Consider the following 25303-nt stretch of genomic DNA (forward strand, 5'->3'; position numbering starts at 1 on the left):
AAAGACAAATGCAATTGTCCCTACATGTGGAGGCGCCTGCAGACTTGCAGCCATGTTCATCCAAAACTTCTCATACTTGTATTTTCCCTTGGGAAGAGATATTTGTGAGGAAAAGGAATTGTAGCCAAAAATTTATACTAATAGTTAAAAAGTAAACTAAATATTTAATGGTGAATCCATCTTGTACAGTTGCGAGTGGCCTAAAGTTTTTGAAAAATCAAATATCTATTTATGGGCAAAAGTTCAAAGAAGAATATTTGTTGATTTATTCTACTTTTTTTTGTCCTACCATATAGTATGACAGTTGTCTATCGTCATGGACCTGTTACAGGGAACAAAGCCAATTGAAATAAGTCACAATTTCTGAGCTACTACTGTGGTTTTTCCTTTAAATGTGCTTATTGTGCACACATTTGTGAATATTTTTTCTTCAAAGACCTCATGGATTTGATATTTTAGACTTTAAACGTGTATGCAGAAAACCTGAGCTAATGTGCAATGCCTTTTTAGTTCATTTTTTCTATTGCTGAATCCTTGTCTAACTTAATATTGGAATGCTTGAAGGAAATTAAAGAGAATGAGCTCAAATAAAAGAGTTCCAATTTGCAAACCAAATCATCATTGGATGATTCATTTATTAGAATGGTGCCTTCTTCTTCCGAACATGAGGTGAAACAAATGTAAAGCCAAAATTGGAGTTGTAGACTTTCTATCCATGCCCAAACAACATGAGGAAGACATGTATAGATAGTAGTTCTAAATGTGTGCAGTGTGTAGTGCTCTCATATCACGCTGGTAAAACTTCCAGTGAGTTTCTGCATAATCTGTCACTTTCTTGTATATCCTTGGTCTGTCCACATTAACTAAGTCATCTTCTGGTCTGATTTCTTTCCCTAATTCAGGCGTGTAGAACATTGCGATAGAAATTCTATCCCTCCTTGAATTACTCACTACCCTATGCACCGGGCTCTTGAATATTCCATTGCTCATTATCTGCCAATTTCATTGTGGAAAATGGAACGTATTACTACAAGTAGTACATGTGCAATCCATAGAGTATATGTATATTTATAGAGAAAAAAAGAGAACTTCTATGTACCTCCATTTGATCACCCATGAGAACAAGCAGAGCTGTAGGATTTTTTGGTACTGTATACCATTTGCCATCCTTAAGCACTTGGAGTCCTACTTCATCTTGCAAAATAATTGTGTATCCTGTTCCATCAGCATGGGGTTTTAAGCCAAGAACCAGATCAGGCCTCTGACATGGCGAGTAGTAGTTAAACCGCGCATGCAGTTGTGCTTGTTTTCCAAATTGTTCCAAGAAGCAATTTTCTTCTAGCTTCAACGACTTTGCCATAGCTTTGGAGGTAATTTCTGTGACCCTTATCATTTTCTCAGAATAATCTTCTAAGACCTCTCTGCACAACAAATGTAATCAGATAGCTACGCGTATGAGTGAACCAGCATTAAATACGAATAACAAAATACTCAAATTTGTTCATGGAGCTAGCTGAAAAAATGCGCAATCTGCCTAACATGCCTATGATTAAAACCATGATGTTACCACTTACCATATGTCATGTCACTTCTGATTCACCACTTATTAGTTGCTTATACTGTTCAGTCTCTGAGTTTACAGTATTTGTGTACAACACATGATTAGCTGAGTGCTGAGACAGAAAACTGGAACTTGGCGGAAACCTTAGCTACTAAGCAAGAAAGCAGGCACCTTGCAGGCATACGTGACTTCACTTATATACATTGACAGTGTAAAGACTATTCATGCATTTTAACTTGTAGCAGGTGACCTGTGTTGTTCTCCCGGTTACTAATCAGTCTACTTTTGGGTGGTTACTTGTAGTGATATTTTAGGTGACAATAATGTAAAAATAGAGTTAAATATTAGCTTGCTAGATCATTCTTGTCTATAGACTGTTACTATAATACTCTAGCTATCTTACTAAAGTGCAACTGATCAACTATCCATTAACCTGAATGATATTGGGATTTGTGGCCAGAGGTTATACTGTCTTCCATCTTCAGGGAACACCTCGAGGAAGAGACGATCAGACCAATCAAGGAACTGACCTTGTTCTGGAACAGGATCAGCTCCATAACCTTGGAAATCAACAACTGATTTAGCATACTTGTTCTTCTCTTCCATTGGCTGGTTGAAGAATTCCCTTGAAACTTGGCGGATCTTGTCCAGTAAAGAAGCTGAAATCCCATGTGCTATTCCCTGCTCATCAAATGAATATCAAGAAAGTTGCATAGTAGAAAGAATTCAGATAGAGTATTTGGAATGTCCTAAACCTGAAAACATCCCCAAGAAGATAGAGCTGATCCAAGTTTCTCCAACTCTTGTTCGCATTCGTTATCTAATGTTGGTGAAGAAGACAGGAGGTTTAGATATTATAGGAATTGGAGAAGTATCCATGATGTCTTCTTTTTCATCAACATCTTCACCACTTCTGCAAATATAAGGTCGTAGTGGCTCCTCCCCATGAAGGACCATTTCTTGAACTCTTTTTGACAGCAACTCTTCTACAGGTGGAACTGAATATGCAGCCATGCTTATGCTATGATCAAGTAACACTATCCAATGGGTTTCCAATTAGAAGTTCAGGTTCCAGAGTGATAGCATTATATGTAGGCATAATACAGACACTTAACTTGGCCTTAGTTGGCAAGTAAGTACTCCAACTTTGAGAGTGGACATTTAGATACCTCAACTTGTCTCCACTCTGTCTGTTGAACACTCCAACTTACAAAAAATGATAATCTAGACACTTTTAAAATTTATATGTCACATCAGTATTGGGTGTCCACGAGATACAAGAAACGAGTTGGAGTGTTTCTTAACAGAAGATAAGGATCAAACGTAAGATTAGTTCAACACAGCTAGGAAAGACAAATGCAACTGTCCCCACATGTGGAGGGGCCTGCAGACTGCAGTCATGCTAATCCAAAAACTACCCGTACTTGCATAATTTACCCTCGGGAAGAGAAATTTGAGAGGAAAATGCTGTGTTGCTTGAACCATTAGAATATATTTAGCTCAAAACAAAGAAGCCAAAGACTTTTTGACATGTTGCCCTAACTGTCTCTTGCAAGCTGTAGCAGATCTAGAGCACAAACTATAGATACGCAGAAACCCAATAGCTTTTAGGCATATAAATATTCGATTGTGAACTCAACTACTATTGTACATTAACTTGAAGTTGTACTAAAAAGCAATAAACTTCAAATCCTGAATACGTCTATGCAACGGTGGCCTAAAGTTTTTGAAATATAAAATTATCTATTTATGCAACTGCAAGTGGCCTAAAGTTAGCTTTCTAATAAGGCCCAAACCATTTTCTGCTTTGGGAACATAGCTTGGAATAAATTTTTTGCTACTAATACATCTTTCATCCTCAGATAAAAGGCTATATACTCGGAGACATTAACCATGAGATTTCTGTGAGCTTAAAGGCCGGCTTTACTCTTGCAATTCTTAAAAAGAAATCAGCAACATTGATATACATGGAAAATGCGATGAAAAAGAAACAAGAAAAGGACGAATATCCATCTTCTAAGACCTCATAGATTTGATATTTTAGACTTGAAACATGTATGCTGCAAATTATATGCCATGTCTTACATTCAAGAACAATGTAGAAACTATAACTTCAGTAATTACTGTGAGATACGTAATAGAACTACATTTGTGGCAAAACTACTGAATTTGGTCACAAGGTACAGAATAAGCTAACATATTTTGCATGTTACAGTAAACAAACGAAAATTAGAATCAAATTTCTCCACGATAACCTCCAGAGCCAAAGTAGTCCCGCCTTGAATTTGCAATTTGTTGGCTTCTTTGGTGGTCTAGTTTGGGACAGTCCCGGATACGATGACCAAGCCCACCACAATAAGCACAACCCTTTACTCCACTTGCATCTGTGATGGCATCTACATCATCCATGGGATCATTGAGTTCTGCAAGGACTGGAGGGATTCTCTGCTTTGCTTCTTGCAGCAAGTGCTTTAGATCAAGCAGAGTTGTTTCACTCTGGTTCTTGTTAATAAATGTGGTGGCAATTCCTGTTTTTCCACATCGTCCTGTTCGTCCAATCCTGTGCACATAGTTTTCAATTTCAGCAGGCATATCATAGTTAATCACATGTTGGATATCAGGAAAATCCAGCCCCTTTGAGGCAACGTCAGTGGCAACTAAAACATCTTTCTTGCATGCTTTGAAAGCTGCAATTGCATATTCTCTCTCTTCTTGATCCTTGCCTCCATGAACAGCCACAGCTTCAACTCCTTTTAAGAGCAAATACTCATGGATATCATCCACATCAGCTTTATTCTCACAGAAAACCAAAACAGGAGGTGGTGTTTTTTGCAAGCATTCGAGAAGGTAAACAATCTTGGCCTCCTGCTTCACATACTCCACTTCCTGGATCACATCAAGATTGGCTGCTCCAGCTCTGCCCACATTCACAATTACTGGTTTAACTAGTGCATTTCTTGCAAAGTTTTGGATCTTTGTGGGCATTGTAGCAGAAAATAGAAGAGTTTGTCTTTGAGCTTTGAAATGATCAAACACCTCCCTAATATCATCTTCAAAACCAAGATCTACCAGTCTGTCAGCCTCATCTAGCGTTAAGTATCTGCAAGAAAGCAACAATTTGGTAAGCACTCAAAATTTTCAAATAAAAAAATCTGGAATAATCATGAAATGTTTCACATATACAAAATAACATATGGCTGGAAAATGTAGATTTGTTGCTAACTGTTTGTGACACATAACGCAAAGGCATCTCTCTTTTCCTCTCATATGTGAACCCAAGTAAATGTAGCAACAGGTACACACAGAATAGAAGAACATATTGTATGAAACACCCACCGGCCAGAAACATACACGTGAGTAGGGGTGTGCATTCCGTTTTTCGGTTTGGTTTTACACTATTCGGTTTGGATTTTCGGTTTTTGGTTTTGTAAAAGTGTAACCCAATCCGATCCCAAAATAAATTTGGTTTGGTTTGGTTTTCCTCTATTCGGTTCGGCTTTTTTCGGTTTGGTTATTCGGTTATGTCAATAATTAATAACATATATAACCAAAGTAATAATATTTAATCCCTTAAATATTCTTTCTAATATAAATCATAACTAAAACTTAAAACACAATACTTATAAGTATACCTATTATAGATGTAATTCAAACATAAAATATAAACGTAATCATCATGAAAGACAATAACCAAAAAGGGACAAAAGTGGTTAACTCCAACTTAATTCTAAACCTAGACATTATATATATATATATATATATATATATATATATATATAATTTGGTTTTTTTCGGTTTTTATTTTTTAAAATCCGAAACCAAACCAAAAAACCAAACAAAGTAATTTATTAATCCAAAACCAATCCAAATAAAAATTCGGTTTAATCCGAATAGTGCACACCCCTACACGTGAGTTATAATAATGAAGGCCTATGATCCCAAATGGTGATGATCCCAAATGGTGGATTAATTACAACAACAACATACCAATGTAATCCCACAAAGTAGGGTCTAGGAAGGGCAAAAGTGTACGCATACATTACCCTACCTAGGTAGAGAGGTTTACAATAGACCTCACCTCAAGGAAATAAACAATCCAAATCAATATAGAGAAAAAAATAACGGAAATGAAGAAGTCATGGCAAACACTATATATCAACCTGACAAAGCATCTTGAATAGTAATCATAACAAGATAAAATGATAATCAAAGTACAAAAGACAACAGATAATAGCCAAACTCAAGGGACAAGAAACTACAAGACTAATACTACAACTAATAGTACGGCTAATAGCGCAGAGGAATAATTGAGACAGCTCTTAACTATCTAACTAACCTTCTACCCTAATTTGTGTCCTCCATAACCTCCTAACTAAGGTTATGTCCTCAGTAAGCTGAAGTTGGTCATGTCCTATCTATTCACCTCTCTCCAATACTTCTTCGGCCTTTGTCCTTGTAATGGTGGATTAATTAGAAGCCTGTATAAGTAACTAGCTGATTTTGAAGACACTTTTCTAAGCAACAGAACATTTTTAACTACATCAGACAGAACCAGGGACAAAATATCGCCATTGCCCTATGTTTTTTCATCAAATACTGATTCTATTTAGCCGATGTCCCATCCAGATGAAAAGTCCCTATTTAAGGGGGGTAATTCCAAGTTAAAACAGAACATTTAAGAGACTCTTCAGATAAATTTCAACTAAAAGTGTTGGTCCTCACCTGCAGTTGTCAAGGTTCATTTTCTTCTTCGCTAGCAGATCTTTCAGTCTTCCAGGAGTAGCAACAACAATATGAACTCCCCTCTTCACAACATCAACTTGGGACTTCATATCAACTCCACCAATACACAGCAAAGGCCTCAATTCCGGATAGCCACTCTCCATCAGAGGTTCTATAAACTGTTCTATAACTTCATATGTCTGTCTGGCAAGCTCTCTAGATGGACAAATAATCAAGCCAAATGGTCCTTCCCCAGGGGCAATAGGCATCAAGATTTCTTCTTGCAATGCCACCATGATAAGTGGCAGCACAAAAACTAATGTCTTACCTGAACCTGTGAAAGCTATACCTATCATATCCCGACCTGATAAAATTACTGGAAGCCCCTGCACTTGGATTGGCGTTGGCTGAATAATACCCTTTGCTCTGAGTTTCTTCAGAATTGGTTCAGGGAACCTCATATCCTTGAAGTTCTTGATTGGTGGGGTAACATCATCCCCTTCCACAATGATATGCCACTGTTTTCGAATGGCATCACAAGCTTTCTTTGAGTTCCGTCTGATGGCTAAGGGTGGCTTCCATCCAGTGCACAAAGGCTCTGTATAAGTAATGCCCTTGGCTAGTTCCCGAACAGACATCAACGTTTTCTTATCAGATAAATGCTCAATCATCTCCTTCTCTTGTTGAAACACTTGTTCAGCATGACTTATCTCAGGTTGCTCTTTCTTGAGCTGAGATGCCTTGACAAGTAAACTCGGTTTCACTTCAACAAGCTTTATTTTCTCCTCTTCTTCTTCAAATGCTTCAGATTTCCCCTTGCGCTGAAGGATCTTTTGGGCCTCAATTGCCCTGCGCTTTGTAACTGGTACATACTCAACATAATCATCCTCCTCTTCAATCTCCTACAAGCACAACACTGAGTAAGAAGAGCTGGAATACTCAGATATCACTTCTTAGTACAACACAAGAAAATAGGTACGATCCATTACACACAGAGAACAGACAAGCATGAAATATTGTTCTCCAAGCTTAAAAAGGTTCAATATACCAAAGAAGCAGCGTATGCGGAGGACCCAAAATCAGAATAAACTACATAATATACTCTAATACACAATACAATTAGCAAAACCCCATAAAGCAATCAAAATCAATTTCTCAAAAAAATCCCAAATTTGAGATATCCCAAATGATAAAATGCAATATTTCACTGAAAAACTGAGAAAGCAAGAATCTACATACCATATTTAAGTGGTCTGCCATCTGAGCAATAGCTAAAAAGTGGGTAATTGCAGAGAAACTAATTTCCGCTCGAGTAATTGCTGGGAACTAAATTCCGGCGACCTGTCGGCGACCACTAGTATGTTGCTGCGTTAAATAAACTACGAGGTCCGTTGCCGTTCTGATGACGGATGAATCAATTTCAGGTATTTATAGGTCAGATTATAGTTTGCGACTGAATTTAGGATCCAAAAGATAAATAAGCCGACTTCTCCAAAAGAGAAAAAGAGTGGAAAAGAAAAAGGAATTTTATTGTGGTCTTTTATTTGCCCTTTAAATTCATGTTTTAATTTTGTCTTTTAATATTTTAAGAAATTAAAAAAAATAGCTGAAAATATTAACGAAGTCGAAAAAAAATGCATAATACACAAATTATGTTTTTTAAGAAAAATCACAATATACACCTTGTGTTTTTACAAAGACATAACTTAATTTCTATAAAATGTATGTCGATAAAATTAATATTAAAAAATTTTCACCAAGCAAAATTTAAAGTTGAGAATAGTCAAGCATAAGTTTAAGCCCAAATATTTAAACCGCACAGCACTATGTTAATTTTAGATACGAAATTACTTTTAGTCATTCCTAACTTATTTAAAGTTGAACAATCTTAAATTTTAAAAAATGAAATCTCTTGCTCTCCCCCGTATGAGTTTCATATTATTTGTGATGGGATTACATTTTAAAACTTTATAAAATTCGATAAGGAAACTTAAATAAGGCCTAATAATTTGTGCACTTGCTTAGAAAGAAAAAGAGAAAATAATCCTACCACCCATTCAAGCTTTTAACTTTTATCCAATCTATGGCCAATGCATTTCTCAAAAACCTCACCTTTCCATCACTCTGCAGAACCCTACATTCCGCCATATCCACATCTCCTAACCCCACAATTACCTCCATGGAAGTAGAAGTCAAGCTCCGTTTACCAAACGCCGTTACTCACCAACGTGTCTCCTCAATTCTCTCACCTTACCACCTCAAAACTCACGCCCAAGAGAACATCTTCTTTGACGGAGCCAACTCCGCACTCTCCTCCAAACTCGCCGTTCTCCGCCTCCGATTCTATGATCTCGACACCCAATGCATTATCTCCCTCAAGGCTAAACCCTTAATTTCAAACGGTATCAGTCGCATTGAGGAAGATGAAGAACCTATTGACCCTTCTATTGGCCGGGCGTGTGTTTCGGAGCCGTGGCGGTTACCGTTGATCGATTCTTCAAGGATAATACGGAGGGTGAAAGAAGAGTATGGAATTGGGGAAAAGGGTTTGGTTTGTTTGGGCGGGTTTAGGAATGTGAGAGCGGTGTATGAGTGGAACGGGTTGAAATTGGAGCTAGATGAAACGCATTATGATTTTGGAATGAATTATGAGATTGAATGTGAGAGTTGTGATCCTGAAAAAGCTAAGGATTTGCTGGAGGAGTTTTTGAAGAGTCATGGCATTGAATATTCCTACTCCAATGCTTCTAAATTTGCCATTTTCCGCTCCGGAAAATTGCCTAAGTAAGTAATAGTAGTAGTAATACTGTTGTTGTAGAACTTGGCGGAATTCGTTATTGGTGTATTAGAGAAAACATTATACATTCCTTTTCAACATTGATTCTTTTCCATAATTGATTATGAATGTGGCAACTACTATCACTATACTAGTGATGTTTCTAAAATTGGTTGTACTGATTATATATGGTAGCAGCCTCAGATTAAAATGGCAATGTGGAATGAAGATGAATATGTTTGATACAACATGAATAGTAAGAATAGAAGATGATGGTAATCGACAATCGTCATTAAGAAACTGTCTTGGAAAATCGGAATTTCTAATGCAGCAACTTGAACCTTTTGTTGAAGATACATTGTGTGTCATTATTGTCACCAGAGAGAGTTATTTTTCTGGGAGGACTAAATTTGAAGTTCAATTCTAGGTCCGTAAACCTGTTATGCACCCCCCTGGATTTAAAGGTATTTACTAATTCCCATGTTGCAGACAAGTTGGCTTCTTTGGGTCAAGTTTATTGATGCTTTACAGTTTTTACTCAATTGGAAGCCCTGCCGAGGCAAGTTAGAGGACTCGTAAATGTTGATAGATTGAACTTTCCTTGGGTTAGAATCATAAAGAGAAGACCTAGAATGCTGGTTTATGATCCACCTTAGGTTTATCTATTGTATTGCCACAATTTTTTGTGAGCCTTATTGATCCAAATCTCATAGAATCTATGGAACAGATCATTTCTATCAACTAATTCTAGGAATTCTGGAAATTTTAGTACGATCTATTCATTTTATCTTCCTATATGGTGGTTGATTATCTTCTTCCTCGTCATCCTCCTCTTCATCATCCTCATCGTCATCATCAGAATCGCCATCATCATCTTCGTCATCCGAATCATCATCACTCCCTTCATTTGCATCAGCATCATCTCCATCAGAATCCTCTTCATCATCATCATCATCATCATCCTCACTTCCTTCATCATCATCCTCTTCATCATTATTGGTGTCTTCATCATCTTCATGTTCATCATCATCATCAGTTTCACTTGAATCCTTGGGTTCATTATCTGGCACCGTAGCTCTTTTAAGCTCACCAAAAGGAAACCTATAATATGATTTGGGAATCCAATGAACACTCAAACTCTAATACAAACAACAAACAAAAAGGACGATAAATTGAGCAGGGAAGAACAGAATTTTTGATACCTCCTCTCTACTCCAACGAGGTCCGGGTACAAGCTTAGAAACTCAATCTACAAAAATGGCATCTGATTTAGCAACAATTTATCATTGAAAGTAAATAAAACAGTACTGTCTATACAAACTAGTCATGGAGCAGCAACTACAAGAACTATAAAGCAAGTTGCTCCAAACAATTCACATTTCTATTCCAAGAAATTTCTTGTCTTCTTCACTTCCGTTATTTCTTTTTGCGTATGCTTTGAACTGTTTTCTCTGAGCATCAAAAAAACAGTCTCTTTACTATTTTTCTTCGAGCCTAGGATATATCGGAAAAACAATCTCTTTACCTCCAAGGTAAGGATAAGGCGTACCTACACTCTAGTTTTGATACAAATACAGAGCTAATGTGGATAGGAAAAAGCTTCAACAACACAACCCAATAAAAGAAGTTCCAGTTCTTCATCACTTAAACTAAAAATGACATTAAGAGAAAGGGCTAAGAATTTACCATGAAGAGAAGAGAAAGAAGAGATTTTTGAGCAGTTTGAAGCAGCAATGAGCAAATCATTGTCTGCACAGTGACATTGCTGGTGGGAAATGTCTCCATGTCCATTGAAGAATGCTTAAACAAATATGTAAGAAAGACTCAGAGTTGGCAAGTAACTTTTGTTTTTTTGTCCAAAACGAAGACTTTTTATTTTAAAAGAAAAAATAAAGAAACCATGTGACCAAATCTAACTTTGTCTCCTCAACTGTCCAAGTGGATCCAAAAGATAAAAAGTATACTCTCTCCCTCCGTTCACTTTTACTTGTCACAATTTAACTTGACACATCTATTATAAAAATAATTAATGATACATGTGTTTTACTAAACTATCCCTTATTAAATAATGTCTTGAAAAATGATTTGGAAAATAAGTATTTAATGCCGAGGATAAAACATGGAAAAAATTATTGTCTTTTCTTGATATGTTAAAAGTGACAAATAAAAATGAAAATCTATTTTAGGGATAAGTGACAAGTAAAAGTGTGAACGGAGAGAGTAATTTCTTATTTTTTGTACCCTTCATCCAACATAGTTGTCCACTATACTATTTTGATATGTCCAACAGTACTTGTCCACTTTATGAAATCAATGGATAATTTTACATTTAGTTTATAATTTACCTTTATCATTAATTATAGTCATTTTTCTATTATATTTTTCTTAAGATATTGTATTTATTATATTTAAAGTTAAAGGGTGATATAGTAAAAATTATACTGTTATTTATAGTTTATTAAAAAATGTACAAAGTTAATACTAATAGTTATTTATAGTTTATTAAAAAATGTACAAAGTTAATAATAGTTATTTATAGTTTATTAAAAAATGTACAAAGTTAATAATAGACAAATATTAGTAATTGTAACCGTACTACCTAGTTTATTGGAATTTGCAGAAAATGCTTTTAACTTCCCAATAAGCACCACAAGAATATTCAGAAGCTCATACACCAATGAAAAAGTAGTGTTTTGTACAACACCAACCACTTAATCACCCTACAGTAGGACTACTCAAATCTCATTTCTTTTGTTTATCGGGTTTTTGGTATTGCTTTGGGACTCAATTAATTTGAATATAGATTTAAAAGTTTTCTTTAGAAGTAGAGTGATCCATACCAAAAACAGACTTCATTTTGAATCGAGGTTTCTAACTAAGAATTATAGAGTATTTATGATCCGGCCACAAACTTTGGTAATTAGGACCTCAAATCTAATGTTCATTGATAAATTAATACTCTTTTCGTCCATCTTTATTTGTCCACTATACTAAATATAGTTGTCAGATAATATTTGTCCAATTTGGAAAATGAAGAGATAATTTCTCTTTTTGTGTCTATTTTACCCTTGCTATTAACTGCTATTCAATATCAATACATTTTCCAAAGAATTAAATTTAATTTATTCAAAAGGTAATGTAGTGATATTACTCTATTATTTGTTGTTTCTTAAGTAGGGTATATATCTGATGTTGAAGTTCAGACATAAATGTTTCAAAGTTGCTTAGTACAAGCAATATGTTAAGCTTCTAAGATAAAATTTATAACTTCAATCGCATATTTCTGAAGTGATTATGAAGTGTCTAAACAGACAAAGTTTATAAACTTCAATTTATGTTGTAAGTGAGGTCCCAAAATTAGCTAATGCGCACTTGACCCCATTATTTTGCCACCTAATAGCATTGACTCAAAATAACAACATATTCTATGAAATTTCACGACTGGGATCCAGAGAGAGGCAGTCTAAAAATCTTAAAAGCTAAATTTGTGCCAAGGGTAAAGAAACAAGCTTTTGTTTGTGACAAAAAATCCAAATCGAAGGTTGCTTTTATCACATGGGTAACAGTAAATTTGATTTCAGTTTTTTGCCGGTCCGTGACCTATTTTCTCAAATAATAACACGATGAATGCTGTTAACTTTAGAAACAAAAAAAAACATTGATAAATCATTATTTTGTGCACTTTTAAAAGCATAGTTGTTTGTTGGGTTCTTTCAAGAAATCACATGACAATAATACTACTACTTTTGTTTAACTTCAAAAGGAACATTATGTGTTTCACTAACCTATGAAACATCTACAGGGGTTCTTGCTTACAATCATTTCTACCCTCTCCCAATAAATGTATTCTACTTTTTTTTTGTTTAAAGCAAAATCGTAGACGTAAATGGATTCAAAATTTAAAATCAGTGAGTGTAACGTACAGTTTGACTATATAATTTAAAATTAGTTGACGGAGTATTGTCTAAGTTAGTATTGTGAACGTCCATACTGATGTTAGTAACACATTGGAAATTAGCAAGGATGATGGCACGCAAAACCTGACTTTGCAAATTAATTTGAGTCAAACCTCATTTTAATTAACAATAATATATGCATAATCAAACCTATACTTTTGTACCTTGTGGAGAAAGCAGATTCTCAGTCAAAGATCTGGAAAAGGTTTGTTCCATTTACTCAAAATGTATTCCCAACCGACAAATTCTTGGAGGGAAAAAATAGAGAAGAAATAAAAGTCTTTGAACATGAAAAGTGCTTATTTTGCAACCAAGGATATAGCCTAACCGTCAATGAAAAGTGCGATGAAAATTGTAAGAGATTAAGATTTAAATCATAGCAGAGACAAATGTTTGGTGATTTCTTCTCATCTGTCTTAACCTTTATTAGTTAAGTTATATGATATGCTTGTGCTAGGTGAAGTAAGCAAGTATCTGATGAAATAGTCAAGATGCGAACAAGCTAACTCTAGCATCACCGTTATAAAAAAAAGACATTGCTTAGAGGAAGGGAAAAATTTATTACGTAAACTATAGTACACGTGAATTCATGGTCTCCTCATAAATCTAGAAATTTTATGTATATATCCTAGAATTCATGTAATATTACATGTTGCAACTCATACTTGAATGGTAAATTATTTAATTTAAGAATTTAGGGATCATTTCCCACTTGATATTTTATTTAGTGGACCACCAATATTCTAGAAATTCTAGATTCGTCTCTGCGAGGTTAATTAGTGTCTAATTCTCAATAATATATATACTAGAAAAGGTTTCCATTGCATTTTGGAGCGACTATTCCATTGAGCAAAAGGCAAAGGAAAAGTAAAAGCAGAGTAATTCAAATGTATCCAAAACTTTTTCCACGCCGTGATTGATGGCCATATATAAACTCAAGATTTCTTATTTTTCACTCTTTTTGAAGTGTCACAATTGATAATTTGCCCAATTTTGGAGGGAACAAACATGGCCTTCATGAGTGAAAAGACCCCACAAAACCATATGCAATAATCCCATCTTTTTTCTTTTTAGTGATCATTCTCAAGTTTCAACTACCACCTCAACAAAAGCAAAGCCACACACGCTACATCAAAATTGATCTTTAGCGACAGTTAATTAACGACAATAGCTTAATTACCGCTAAATATATATATTTTTAGCAGCAATTAGTACTCTTTGTAAATGTTCATAAAACCTATAACGACATTGAATATAAAGACAATTAACTAATGTATGTAAAGAGTTTAACACTTTTTATTAATGTGTTTATCAATTGTCGCTAAAAGCTTTTTTGTTGTAGTGACGCAACACACATTAAGGGGGAATAAAGCATAGTCCAATTTCTCAACATTTCATTAGCCTTTTACCTTTACCTTTTCTTTTTTCCCTTTAAGATGTCTCAACTACTTTCAACTTTATAAATACCTTCAAACACCTCTATTTTCCTTTCAAAAACAAAAACATGGATTGGTTTTCTTGGCTGTCAAAAACAGAGCTAGAGCCATCTCTTGTTTATGAATATGGTCTAGCATTTGCTCATAACGAGCTAGAACAAGACGATATCGCGTATTTCAATCACGAGTTCCTTCAAAGCATGGGCATTTCTATAGCCAAACACAGGCTAGAAATCCTCAAACTTGCCAAGAAAGAAAGAGGAAATGTTCCGAATTCAATGTCAAAGATTCTCCTGGTAATGAAACGTACAAAGAAACGTTTTTCAAAGTATTTTAGGACGTGGATTCATCGCGATGAATCAGCACTTGCACTTGTGTCAAGAAGAAGTTACAGTTCAAGAATTTGGAAGAGGACAAAAATGATGAAAAGGAACAAGAGTGTTGTGGCACCAGCAAAACAGAGTAGTAGAAGTAGTACTTTGCTGCTTACAAATGGTAGTCCAATATTTATGTCGAGTTCATTAAGAATGGATAGTTTTTCGCGCGCGATGGTTCATGAGAAGATGGAGATTGATTGTGGTGATTATTGGGGTTCCTCTGTAGTTGAAGAGATCAAGTGGGATTCAATGTTTCAAAATATGAAACCAACTTGAATTTTCTCTTTCTCTTGTTTTTGGTTATGTAAGATAGCTTTAATTGGTGAGAGATGACTTTTTGGTTCTTTCACCAAATTTTCAAGATTTGGTTTGGTTGAGTGTTTTAGTTAGTGCTTTTGTGTTGGTGGTGGGGATAAAAACAGAAATCCACTGATTGTGTGTTGAAATGATGAGGATCTGTATTAGAAATGAGATTCTCTTCATGATTTTGCATATTTATTATTACTATCTCTTTATCCAAGTGTTATTTGAATCCATCTTCTAAATTTATGGAAACATTCCCACAAGTGAGGTACGAGCACGGTAAAATATACGCAGCCTTAACCCTACATCTATGTGGTAGAGAGGTTGTTTCCAATTCCTCGACAACCCTTCACCTTCATCTAGGATTCAAACCAGCAATGTGAATGATCTCACATAGGCGGAGTTTGAAGCCATTACATATCAAACAGAAATTTTCTCTACTGCAAAAATTGTACAGTAACACACTGATGGAATATTTGTATTACATCATTTCTTGAAAGTACTCATAAGTTCCAAGAAAGAAGAGGAGCAAATGTTTAAAAGCATCTCTTTGATTTGTGAACTACAAAATTAATCCAATATAAGATTGGAAAAAGGGGGGAAATAAATGCTGAAACTAACAAAGTGAATGATCAAGCACAAAACATTCTGTATAGATAGTAAATAAAAAATTCTGGGGAACTAGAACAACAATCAGTCTTTAAGAAAGAAACTCATGTTACAATTGAAGTTCTGGAATTCAATTTCCCATATCACCATAACGCAGAAAAATATAAAAGAGATGAAAATGAATCATCAATAGCTGCGACCCCAGTATGTCCACTTCTTAGCAGGTTTACCCGAGGCAAAGCACAAAGTACCTACGATGGAGAAGAGATCGCGGTTAAATATGACACAGCAGTACTATCCAACTTTGAATTAACAAGACCACCCAAAAAAAACAGTATAATTGGCAGGTCCACATATATGCATTAGGAATGCTTACTTTAATTTTGATGTGTTTTAGGTAATAGTTTATACATACTACAAGAATAAATAGAGTACCTTCAGGCAGCTCAGGCTGGTCAAATGGAGAACAAAGAGTCTTCGCTGCACCCATCTCCCCTTTTGTGCGTGTCTTTACTTCTTTCTCAACATCCTATTAGAAAGTACCAAAGTTTATATGAAACGAATTCAAGCAGGAAATAGCAAATCTAGCTGGGAACAAAGGGATCACCTCAATTCCAGAGGAACATGCATCAGGGATAACAAACTTACTAAGTATGCGCAAATTCATATTATTATCACAAGAGAAGGAGAACCTGCACTAACCATGAAACAAAGTGCTCTAGAAGGATTTCTTAGTTTAAGTTCATTATCATTTTAATTATTTTTTGGCTGTGAAAAGGTGGCATCTTTGGCAGGGTAGCCAAAATAGTCTATTTCAGCAGCTCAGGCATTAAAACAACAACTGCAACTAGCACATCTTAACCTGTTTCGATAAAATTAAGTGCATGATCTGTCCAAACCAGACCTTCATTATTTGTTCTGCATACACGTGAGTTCTTCTTAATCAATCATGGAAGTGGTGCCACTTAAATTGGGACAGAGGGAGTAGTATTTACTTGGAGCACTTTTGGAACATTGGTCAACCACAAAGTACTACTCTATATACACAAATATGCTTCTAAAACTAATTAACCACAAGTGGCACTATCCAAAAGTACTTTTTCGAAAAGTACTTTTGACAAAAAAAAATTCAAAATAAGCTGATTTTAAAAGCTTGGCCAAATAGACTAAAAATCAACCCTACTACTGTGTGGCATTTCAAGATCAAAACTTGCTTGATGCAGTCTTAAAGAAAAACTCCATATGTTTCCGGCCCAAAATTGAGGAAATTAAAAGATTCAGCTCATATGCAACTAGTTTGAAAGGGTTTTACCTCCTCATCACACCAAGGAGCCAATATCAATTTCTTTTGGCCCAATGCTTCTGCAAATTCATCCCAGGTCTTTACAACCTGAACACAAGCTTCCCGCTTTTGTTTTGCAGTTTCAAATAGATTTTGTTGGATAGAATCGAGCACATCGTTTACTTGTTCGACTAAGTTTGCCACAGGAATATCAGTTTTGGCTCCATTGTCACGGCGAACAGCTCGTACCTGGGAAAGTGATTTAGAGTTTTGGATTAAAAAACATAAAACAAATGTACAGCATTTTATTTGGCTGCTTTCACAGCAAACAAAAAAATTTCACCATAACACACAACATTTCTACCTTTTGTTTTCATAAACAGCTGACTTAGTAGAAAGTAAACTATAATTCTCACCTGGTTATTTGCAAGATCTTTTGGTCCTATTTCAATCCTAAGAGGGACCCCCTTCATTTCCCAGTGAGAATATTTCCAACCAGGCGAGTAGTTGTCTCTGAAGTCAGCCTCAGCACGAATACCTGATTCATTCAAGCTTTTAACAGTGGCAGCACAGGCATCATAGATTCCTTGAGTATTAGCATCCTTGTATGGCACAGGGATAACAACTACTTGAGTTGTTGCAACTTTAGGAGGTAAGACCAGGCCTTTATCATCTCCATGAGTCATGATCATCACACCAATCTGTCACGGTACCAGAAAAAAGGAGGGAGAGTTAGTTTGACATCTGAATTATCAATAGAGAGTTGTTCATTAGCATGGAATGCCCACCGTTCTGGTAGTATAGGCCCAGGAGTTCTGCCAGACCATAGCCTTCTCTCCCTTCTCATTTTCAAAATTTATCTCAAACATCTTCGCGAAATTTTGGCCCAAACAGTGTGAAGTTGCACCTTGGATACCACGACCAGTATTAGGGATAAAAGCCTAGCAAACAAAGCCATGAACCATGTAAAAGAATGACAGATAAGAACAATTTTACCAACAGTTAAAGGAACAGCCAGATACTGTCCCTGACAGAAGTATCATCTTCTATACCTCTACTGTAGTCGTGTAGAGTCCTCCAGCAAACTTCTCAAGCTCACTTTTCTTTCCCTTACTTACTGGAACAGCTAAGAATTCTTCATATATACGTCTATACAACTCCAAGATGTCAAGAACCTGAAAAGACCGTCAGAATATCAGCATTTATTAGAGAGTAGTACTAGTAAGGCTAGATTCTTACACGTCAATTCACAATCCTTTCAAGGATAAATCAAGGCACCTCAGTTTCAAGCAACCAATTCTCAGTACAGCAATTTAATAATACAGAATTTGCTTAGACAAGTATTGACGAGATTAAAAGAAATCACTGCAAACAAAAGATGCACAAGTCAGAGACACCAATAACGAATCTTCACTGATGTTGGGAGAACGCTAGGTGATAACAATCTCCAAGTATTTTTCAATTGCTGTAGTAACTTTCCAGCAACACCAAATAAGAAGGAAAACAATCCTGGAAGCTAAAGAGCTGTACAACTATCCACCAATAAAAAGGCAGTGGAAACTCGCATTTCCCAAAGTTTCAGCCTAGGCCAACAGTCGCAATTTTCACACAAGCAAAATTTGTCCATGAAACAAAGCCTATAAAAGCCCAATTTTGACAGAAAGTGGGACCACATCGATACATGAAAATGGCGTATTTGCATGTTGTGATATTCGTCCCTAATTCTACAAGTGATTATTGTATACATGGGGACACATTTCCATAATACAATTGAGTTAAGTCTTTTCACAAATTTAGAAGCACATTTCCCTTTTGGAATATCCCAAGATCCTTCTCAAGTTAAAAGAGGTCCTCTTTCGTCCTTCCAGTACAATTTTTCCTCCAATTTAAACCTGAATGAAAAAGGTAATACATAACCCTCATTTGAATTGAAACAAGAGCAAAACATTTACAACCTTGCTTTGCATCAGTATAATGTTCATTTCTAGACAGATTAACAGGCACTGATATCATCTCATGCCAAGACAGGTGAGCAAGCTGGTCCATGTAACTCAGACTAATTGTCAACTAGAATAGGAATTGTCCTAGAAGTAAAGTGTCTTGTGGTGCTGCCTTGAGCTTAGAAAAACTATAGTTCTCATACTTCTTCGCACCATTCCAAACAGAACAAGCAAATACTATTTTCTCATGATTAATATTAACTGAAAAGAATAGAAGAAATCTCATTCAACACTATGTCCAAGCATGATACAACCACAAGCCTCATGGTTTGATGCAAACAGGTCCAGAAAGATTAGTTTTTCAACATAGAACTCCAAGCATAGGACAAAGGACGGAGTAGGAATAAACAGAAAAATACTTTTACAAATTACTAAATTTCAGTTAGCATCCAATGCTTTTGAGCTATGTACTACTCTGTATAGTAATTTTAAAGAAGCTTAAGAAAAAGATCAGTTTTGTTTAAGAAAAAAGATAAATGACTCAATTGCATACTCTAACATATAACCAAATACCTCTTCATCTGCCTCCTCCTTAGTTGCAAAAGCAGTGTGACCTTCTTGCCAGAGGAATTCACGGCTCCTGAGTAAGGAACATGTGCAAAAAGTGTTACACACAGCTTGAAGATCTCAAATGAATAGGTGGTTTTTGTTTATAATGTATAAGATAACTATACATAAGGAGAAGTGAAAGAAAGGAGATGACAATTAGGTCCATCCTCCCCAGAAAGACTAAAGCAAGTCGAAAAACAAATGGTTGCAGTCAGCACACCAATTTTTTGATGAGAGACAGGCGAAAAAAGATAAAAACTTCGAAAAGCAAACCTGATGAAGGGGGTGGGGTTGCTAAACTCCCATCGCACAACGTTGCACCACTGGTTAAGTCTCAAGGGCAAGTCACGATGTCCCCTAATCCACTTCGAGAAATAAGGATACATCACAGTTTCACTTGTTGGTCGAATCGCAATGGGCACCTCCAGATCAGAGTCTCCAGATTTTGTAACCCAAGCAACCTGTAGAACGAACACAACTGGTTGAGCATAGTTGATGGAGAAATGCTATACAATGTTAGATTGCTTATGAGAATGGTACTAACTGGAGACAATGATTGAAGTTACCATTACTGAAATTAACAACACTAGAGAAGTGTCTTACATCTAGGAATCATATATTGCCCAAATTTGTGATAACTTTCTAACTATATGACGCCCTTTTTAAGGAGATCTAAGAGAACAGAAAATAGAAAATCCCTTTTCACTTTTTAAAAAAGGAATAGGAGCACCAATTACAACCTAAATATATTTGGAAGATATAAGGCAATTTCACAAATCAAGGTGTCAGAAAATGGAAATGAAACATGAGGTATAGAAGTATCACTTAAAGCCTCCCAAGTGATTCACAGACTGGAAGAAAACAAACTTGAGTTTACCAAACAAAAGCCAAGCCTCACCTCAGGAGCAAATCCCTCTATGTGGTCCTTTTCCTTTTGTAGAACAGCAGGGGACACAAAGAGAGGGAAGTAGGAGTTCTTTATCTTCATCTTCTTAATTTCAGCATCGAAAAAGGTCTGGAAACAGAGAATTAAGAATGCATTATACATGTAATGGAAAAGGATTTACAATGGTCCAAAATTAAGACGTCAAACGCGTAGAATCTCGTAGATAACATTTTCTTTTTCAAAAGAATTGTCACCATAGCTGACATTAAAAAGGATTTCAATCCAGTATAAGGCCGGCACCAAACAGTCAATTTGAGGAACAAACTTACCTGCAATATCTCCCAGATGGACATTGCCCATGGCCGTAAGATATAACAGCCAGAAATGTCATAGTACTCAATCATTTCACCACTAACAACCACCTACATTTATTAGTTATGGAGAAGTCATAATCATGTTAAGGAACTTGCAATAGCAATAAGACAGGAAGTACATAGAAAAAGCAGTAATATTAACAAATGCATCATGCTAATGAGCAGACAAATACCAAAGTCACAAGCTATTAAAGGCATATATGAAATTGAGCTTTTTAATTATACTACTGGTCTGATAGAACACATTCCATGAGCCAAGGGTCTATCGGAAACAGCCTCTCTAACTCCTAAGGTAGGGGTAAGATCTGCATACACTCTATCCTCCCCAGACCCACTTGTGACACTGGGTATTGTAGTTTGTTTGTTTGTTTGTCAGATAGAGCACATTAAATTTTCTAAAAAACTGGAGATACAGGCAAGTTAAACGTAGCAAAGTAATATACTCCCCATGTCTTAAATTTCCTTTTGCTACTCTTCTCATTATGACAGCATTTGTATCCAGCAAAACTCATTTGGCAATAAGGCATTCTAATATATACAAAAGGGAGCCAGGAACTTTAACTGAATATTAGTATAAATAGGTAGGTTGTAACTTCTAAGCTCCTTGTCACAAAAAATTTTAAAAAAAGTATTGCATAAAATAGGCCAGTTACCTTTTAATCTCACAAAGAAAACATGAAAATCAAAAAAGACGGGATACGACATAAGATAACAAAATTCCGGAAACTCATGGCTAAAAGTGTCTGGAAACTTAAGCCATGACTTTCTGGGTACAATGCAAAATGAATAAAGAAGAACCTTGATACATTTGATCTCTAATAGTTGTATATTTCAAGCTTACCTCAGAATACCACTCTCCAAAGTTCTCATCTTTCTTGTAAGAGAGACCAAGACCTGTCTCTTTCTTGACTTCTTTCTTTTTTCCATGAACTACCTCTTTCTTGCCTTCTTTCTTTTTTCCCTCTAAACAAAAGCAAGATGGATAATATTATACAAAGTGCAGACCTAAAAAATTGAAGAGTGCGAACAGAAAACTTGTGTTAAAAGCAATCAGCAAGTGAAAAGTACTTACTATCTGCATCTTTACCAGCCATGGCAGCAAACACCTCAAACGACAGCTAACAATGTTCCCTCCAAATTGCCAAGATACTATTTTAACAGCAAAACAGGGAAAATATCAACTTGCAGAAGTAGACAATTATCATACATTTCTTTTTCTTCTTAATTTGATTTATCAATCCATTCAAGAATATGAAAACTTTGCACCCTTATCAATATATGCATCAAAATTTCCATCCAGATCTGCCTTTCAACACTAACAACTACGGAATTACTCAAAATAGAAGCTGCTAGCTGTGAATAACGCCCAAAAGGTAGTTTCAAGAAGGTCCTACATCAAAAGATTTAAACTTTTGCCCATCTAAACAGGTATGACTTAAAATCATGACAATAATGAAAGAAATGGATTTTAGCACACCTCAAAACAACACAATAACCTCAGTATTGCACATAATACAAAAAGAACAGCTACATAATTAGACATATAAAAAGGCTTCATATAATGTAACACAAAACCTCATTAAACCCCATTAACATGAAATTAGATAAAGCATCAAATCTAACACAATGCACCCAAAACAGAAAAAAGATAAATTGAAAGGAAAAACACAATAAACGAGGTTTGGGCATTAGCAATCGGAAAAACCGAGATTGGCAGCCATCTCAGACTAACCTTGGCTATGAAGAGAGACGAAAACGATGTCGTAATGAGGAGGGTTTGAGGATGAAGCGGCGGCGCAGCACTGAAGGAGAAGAGAGTGTCAACGCTAAGAAAGAGTAACGAAAATGCGACACTGCGTTTTATCTAATTTGACCCAACACTGTAAATATGCCGATTGAGTTTCCAAAATGACAAAATGGTCTATTATCTTTTGTGGTAGGTTCAAAATAATCCTCTGAGTATCATTTGAGTTATTCCAAGCCTTTTGAGTTTGATAAATGCAATGTTTGCTAAATTCTCATAGCTTAAATTGGGATAAGGCACAAGTAGCCCCTAGACTAGGACCGAAATTCTAGAAACATACTTTAACTAAATTAAGGTTATATTATCCCCAAACCCATTTTTTGTAATTTCGTACATCTTTTTGGTTTGCGTGGCCTTCAAACATCTCACGCGTCTCAACTAAGTGGAGTCACGAAATGTGTCACATAAGTCAAAAGGTGTACAAAATTACAAAAAAAGAATGAGTTCGGGGTAATAGAAACTTAGTTTAATTAAGGTGTGCCTCTACAATTTCGGTCATAGTATAGGAATATTTGTCAAAACTATGAAAATAGAAAATACTTAGTAGGAATTCACATTTGAGAAGTACTAATTTTGTAGTTTATGTTATGTTTGGTTTGTTTTAAGAGTTGGATGTAACCTTTTGAGATGTAATCTCTATTATTTACTATTTACTTTTGTATTTGATGTAGTGTTTTATATTAGGGGTTGAGAATTTGATAAAAATTTCTCGGTTTATTTTATAATTCTGGTGAAATTTAACAAATTAGAGTTTGGTAATATTTGATGGAGATTAAAAATACGCACTTTCGATAAATTTAAAAGATCAAAATTATTCAATTGATACTTAAACAACTACTTTTAATCTACTATCAAAGATGATGAACCATCTTTTGTCATTTTCCCAATTTTGCTCTTCAATTTATCCGTTACATAGTTATAATAAAAAGAAAACTAATGTGAAAAAATATTGTAACAGTAAATAATTATGAATAGGCATTCAAATTTTACTCTACTGCATCAAAGTCAATAAAAGAAAATGGAACTGTAAGGTTTATAATACTTCTGCAATTCTTTATGCAAGATCCACTAAGAGCGCAAATCTAATATTTTTATTCTAGGCCAATACTATGTAACATATCTTCTAATCAATCAACTATAATTAAAGTTGCATATATGGTAGATATAGATTGTAATTGATCTGTGATTAACACTTCTTAGGTTTGCTTATTTTTAGACCTCGATCTAGTAAAATTATTATTTCTTTTAATCCGTTTATCTTATTATCAGAAACAATTTTCCTATCTTACAAGATAGAAATAAAATTTGTGTTTACTTTACATTCTCTAAATCCAACCTGTAACATTATATTAGGTATGTTGTTGTCAATGTTGAGTTGATGATTAATTTGCTTATTAAAAGTCATGAATTTCTTTTCTTGTTTCTTAACTAATGAACTGGCCTTGTTCTTTGTCAAACAAATTGCAGCATTCTATTTATACGCGTAAGGAAAAAGATAGTAGAGTAATTTGATCATCTTTTAGTTCATCAAATCATTCACGTACCTATAAAAATAGTATACTATTAAATTTTAACTATCAAAATTAAATTGTTTGGTTTGATATAAGTATCTTTAGACTTCACTCACTAAACCCCTTGTGTGGACATATATATACAATAATTCTTATTTGTTTAAAACGTATCCCTTTGTTTTATCTAGAAAAGGACAACAGTTGTGGAAGAAAAATCTATGCTAGAGTGACCAAGAAGTCCATAACAAACCCCTCTTCTAAGCCGTGACTGATGGCAAAGACAAAAAAAAAATTATATTGTCTGTTTTGATCAAACTCGCACAATTTTCACAATTTTCTTATATGTAAGACTTTGTTCACATACACTCAAGAACACATTTCCTCCTTATCACTCTCAGAGATTGTTTAGTATGCGAGATGAGATAAGTAAAGATATCTCATGAGATTATTTTATTTCACCTTCTATATGAAATAGTAATTTAATAATTCTACCATTTCAGTAATAATCATGAAATTAGCTAATTAATACTTCAAAGTTCAAACCAAATATATGATAAAGTTAATTCCAAAATTTTATCGGACACGATTATATATCCTTATCTCACTATCAAATGACCCTCAAAGTTCACCTACCATTCAATTAATAAACCAAGACTTATACCATCAAATATTATAATGAGCGACAAATACGCCGTCATTTTTATTAGAGATTTTGAGATCTCGAATTTAAATTCCGAAAATTAATGATATAGTCTTTGGTAGCTTACCTTTTAAAGTGAAAAGTTGTCGATAAGATATCAAACACGAAAAGAAAATAAACAGGACTTATCTTTTATTTGTTTCTCCAACATTTATAACTGCTACATTTTGGCCATGGAGTGGTGTTCATGGCTCTCCAAAACTAGCCTTGAACCTTCTCTTGTTTATGAATATGCCCTTACTTTTACACACAATGAGCTTGTACAAGATGATATAGCTTATTTTGACGACGAATTTCTGCAGAGCATGGGCATTTTTGTAGCCAAACATAGGCAAAAAATACTTAAGCTTGCTAAGAGGGATCAGAAGAAGAGTACTACAAGTTCAAGAAACCATATGTTATGGTTAATAGTAGCCATAAAGCAAGCAAATAAACTTGTTGCTAAGCGCTTAAAAAT

At 35.1% G+C, this 25303-nt stretch overlaps 4 protein-coding genes and 2 pseudogenes across 6 annotated transcripts; 2 read left to right on the forward strand and 4 right to left on the reverse strand.

Moving 5' to 3' along the window:
• Positions 1-602: 602 nt before the first annotated feature.
• Positions 603-2624, reverse strand: LOC125832350 (protein SRG1-like; annotated as a pseudogene). Its single transcript, XR_007443223.1, has 4 exons — positions 2317-2624; positions 1995-2242; positions 1100-1421; positions 603-993 (listed from the first exon to the last, which is right to left on the reverse strand). The product of XR_007443223.1 is annotated as a protein SRG1-like (transcript).
• A 965-nt stretch (positions 2625-3589) lies between these two features.
• Positions 3590-7740, reverse strand: LOC125832226 (DEAD-box ATP-dependent RNA helicase 35-like). Of its 2 annotated transcripts, none has more exons than XM_049511379.1 (3): positions 7523-7740; positions 6284-7185; positions 3590-4661 (listed from the first exon to the last, which is right to left on the reverse strand). In XM_049511379.1, exons 1-3 carry the CDS (start codon positions 7541-7543, stop codon positions 3797-3799), a joined length of 1788 nt encoding a protein of 595 aa, XP_049367336.1. In that variant the 5' UTR covers positions 7544-7740; the 3' UTR covers positions 3590-3796. The 2 variants fall into 2 exon arrangements, with proteins under 2 accessions (XP_049367336.1, XP_049367341.1); XM_049511384.1 differs by having other exon boundaries at positions 6284-7199; positions 7523-7643.
• Positions 7741-8382: 642 nt separating this feature from the next.
• On the forward strand, positions 8383-9158 carry LOC125832595 (triphosphate tunnel metalloenzyme 3-like). Its single transcript, XM_049511789.1, has one exon. It carries the CDS (start codon positions 8463-8465, stop codon positions 9069-9071), a length of 609 nt encoding a protein of 202 aa, XP_049367746.1. The 5' UTR covers positions 8383-8462; the 3' UTR covers positions 9072-9158.
• Positions 9159-9698: 540 nt separating this feature from the next.
• On the reverse strand, positions 9699-10862 carry LOC125832615 (uncharacterized; annotated as a pseudogene).
• Positions 10863-14499: 3637 nt separating this feature from the next.
• LOC125832605 (uncharacterized) lies at positions 14500-15107 on the forward strand. Its single transcript, XM_049511800.1, has one exon. The coding sequence runs from the start codon at positions 14520-14522 to the stop codon at positions 15102-15104; it is 585 nt and encodes a 194-aa protein (XP_049367757.1). The 5' UTR covers positions 14500-14519; the 3' UTR covers positions 15105-15107.
• A 655-nt stretch (positions 15108-15762) lies between these two features.
• Positions 15763-22684, reverse strand: LOC125832263 (proline--tRNA ligase, cytoplasmic-like). The gene is made up of 13 exons (XM_049511410.1): positions 22564-22684; positions 21904-21980; positions 21673-21794; positions 20787-20879; positions 20470-20586; positions 19845-20032; positions 19536-19602; positions 18075-18197; positions 17811-17963; positions 17439-17723; positions 17053-17271; positions 16176-16269; positions 15763-15991 (listed from the first exon to the last, which is right to left on the reverse strand). The coding sequence occupies exons 2-13, from the start codon at positions 21923-21925 to the stop codon at positions 15927-15929; spliced, it is 1548 nt and encodes a 515-aa protein (XP_049367367.1). The 5' UTR covers positions 21926-21980; positions 22564-22684; the 3' UTR covers positions 15763-15926.
• Positions 22685-25303: the final 2619 nt, after the last annotated feature.

The sequence above is a fragment of the Solanum verrucosum genome, unplaced genomic scaffold (genome assembly GCF_900185275.1).
Source record: "Solanum verrucosum unplaced genomic scaffold, falcon-dt-bn FXZP01000102.1, whole genome shotgun sequence".
In the NCBI taxonomy this organism is placed as follows: domain Eukaryota; kingdom Viridiplantae; phylum Streptophyta; class Magnoliopsida; order Solanales; family Solanaceae; genus Solanum; species Solanum verrucosum.

Excerpts from the sequence above, each read along its gene's own strand:
- LOC125832226 (XM_049511379.1), bottom strand. The coding sequence starts at position 7,543 with ATGGCAGACCACTTAAATATG. Across the intron at positions 7,186-7,522 it reads TGGCAGACCACTTAAATATG|GAGATTGAAGAGGAGGATGA; the intron begins GTATGTAGATTC and ends TTGTGCTTGTAG. Across the intron at positions 4,662-6,283 it reads ATGAACCTTGACAACTGCAG|ATACTTAACGCTAGATGAGG; the intron begins GTGAGGACCAAC and ends GCTTTCTTGCAG.
- LOC125832595 (XM_049511789.1), top strand. The coding sequence starts at position 8,463 with ATGGAAGTAGAAGTCAAGCTCCGTTTACCAAACGCCGTTACTCACCAA.
- LOC125832605 (XM_049511800.1), top strand. The coding sequence starts at position 14,520 with ATGGATTGGTTTTCTTGGCTGTCAAAAACAGAGCTAGAGCCATCTCTT.
- LOC125832263 (XM_049511410.1), bottom strand. The coding sequence starts at position 21,925 with ATGGCTGGTAAAGATGCAGATA. Across the intron at positions 21,795-21,903 it reads GGCTGGTAAAGATGCAGATA|AGGGAAAAAAGAAAGAAGGC; the intron begins GTAAGTACTTTT and ends GCTTTTGTTTAG. Across the intron at positions 15,992-16,175 it reads CCAGCCTGAGCTGCCTGAAG|GTACTTTGTGCTTTGCCTCG; the intron begins GTACTCTATTTA and ends TCTCCATCGTAG.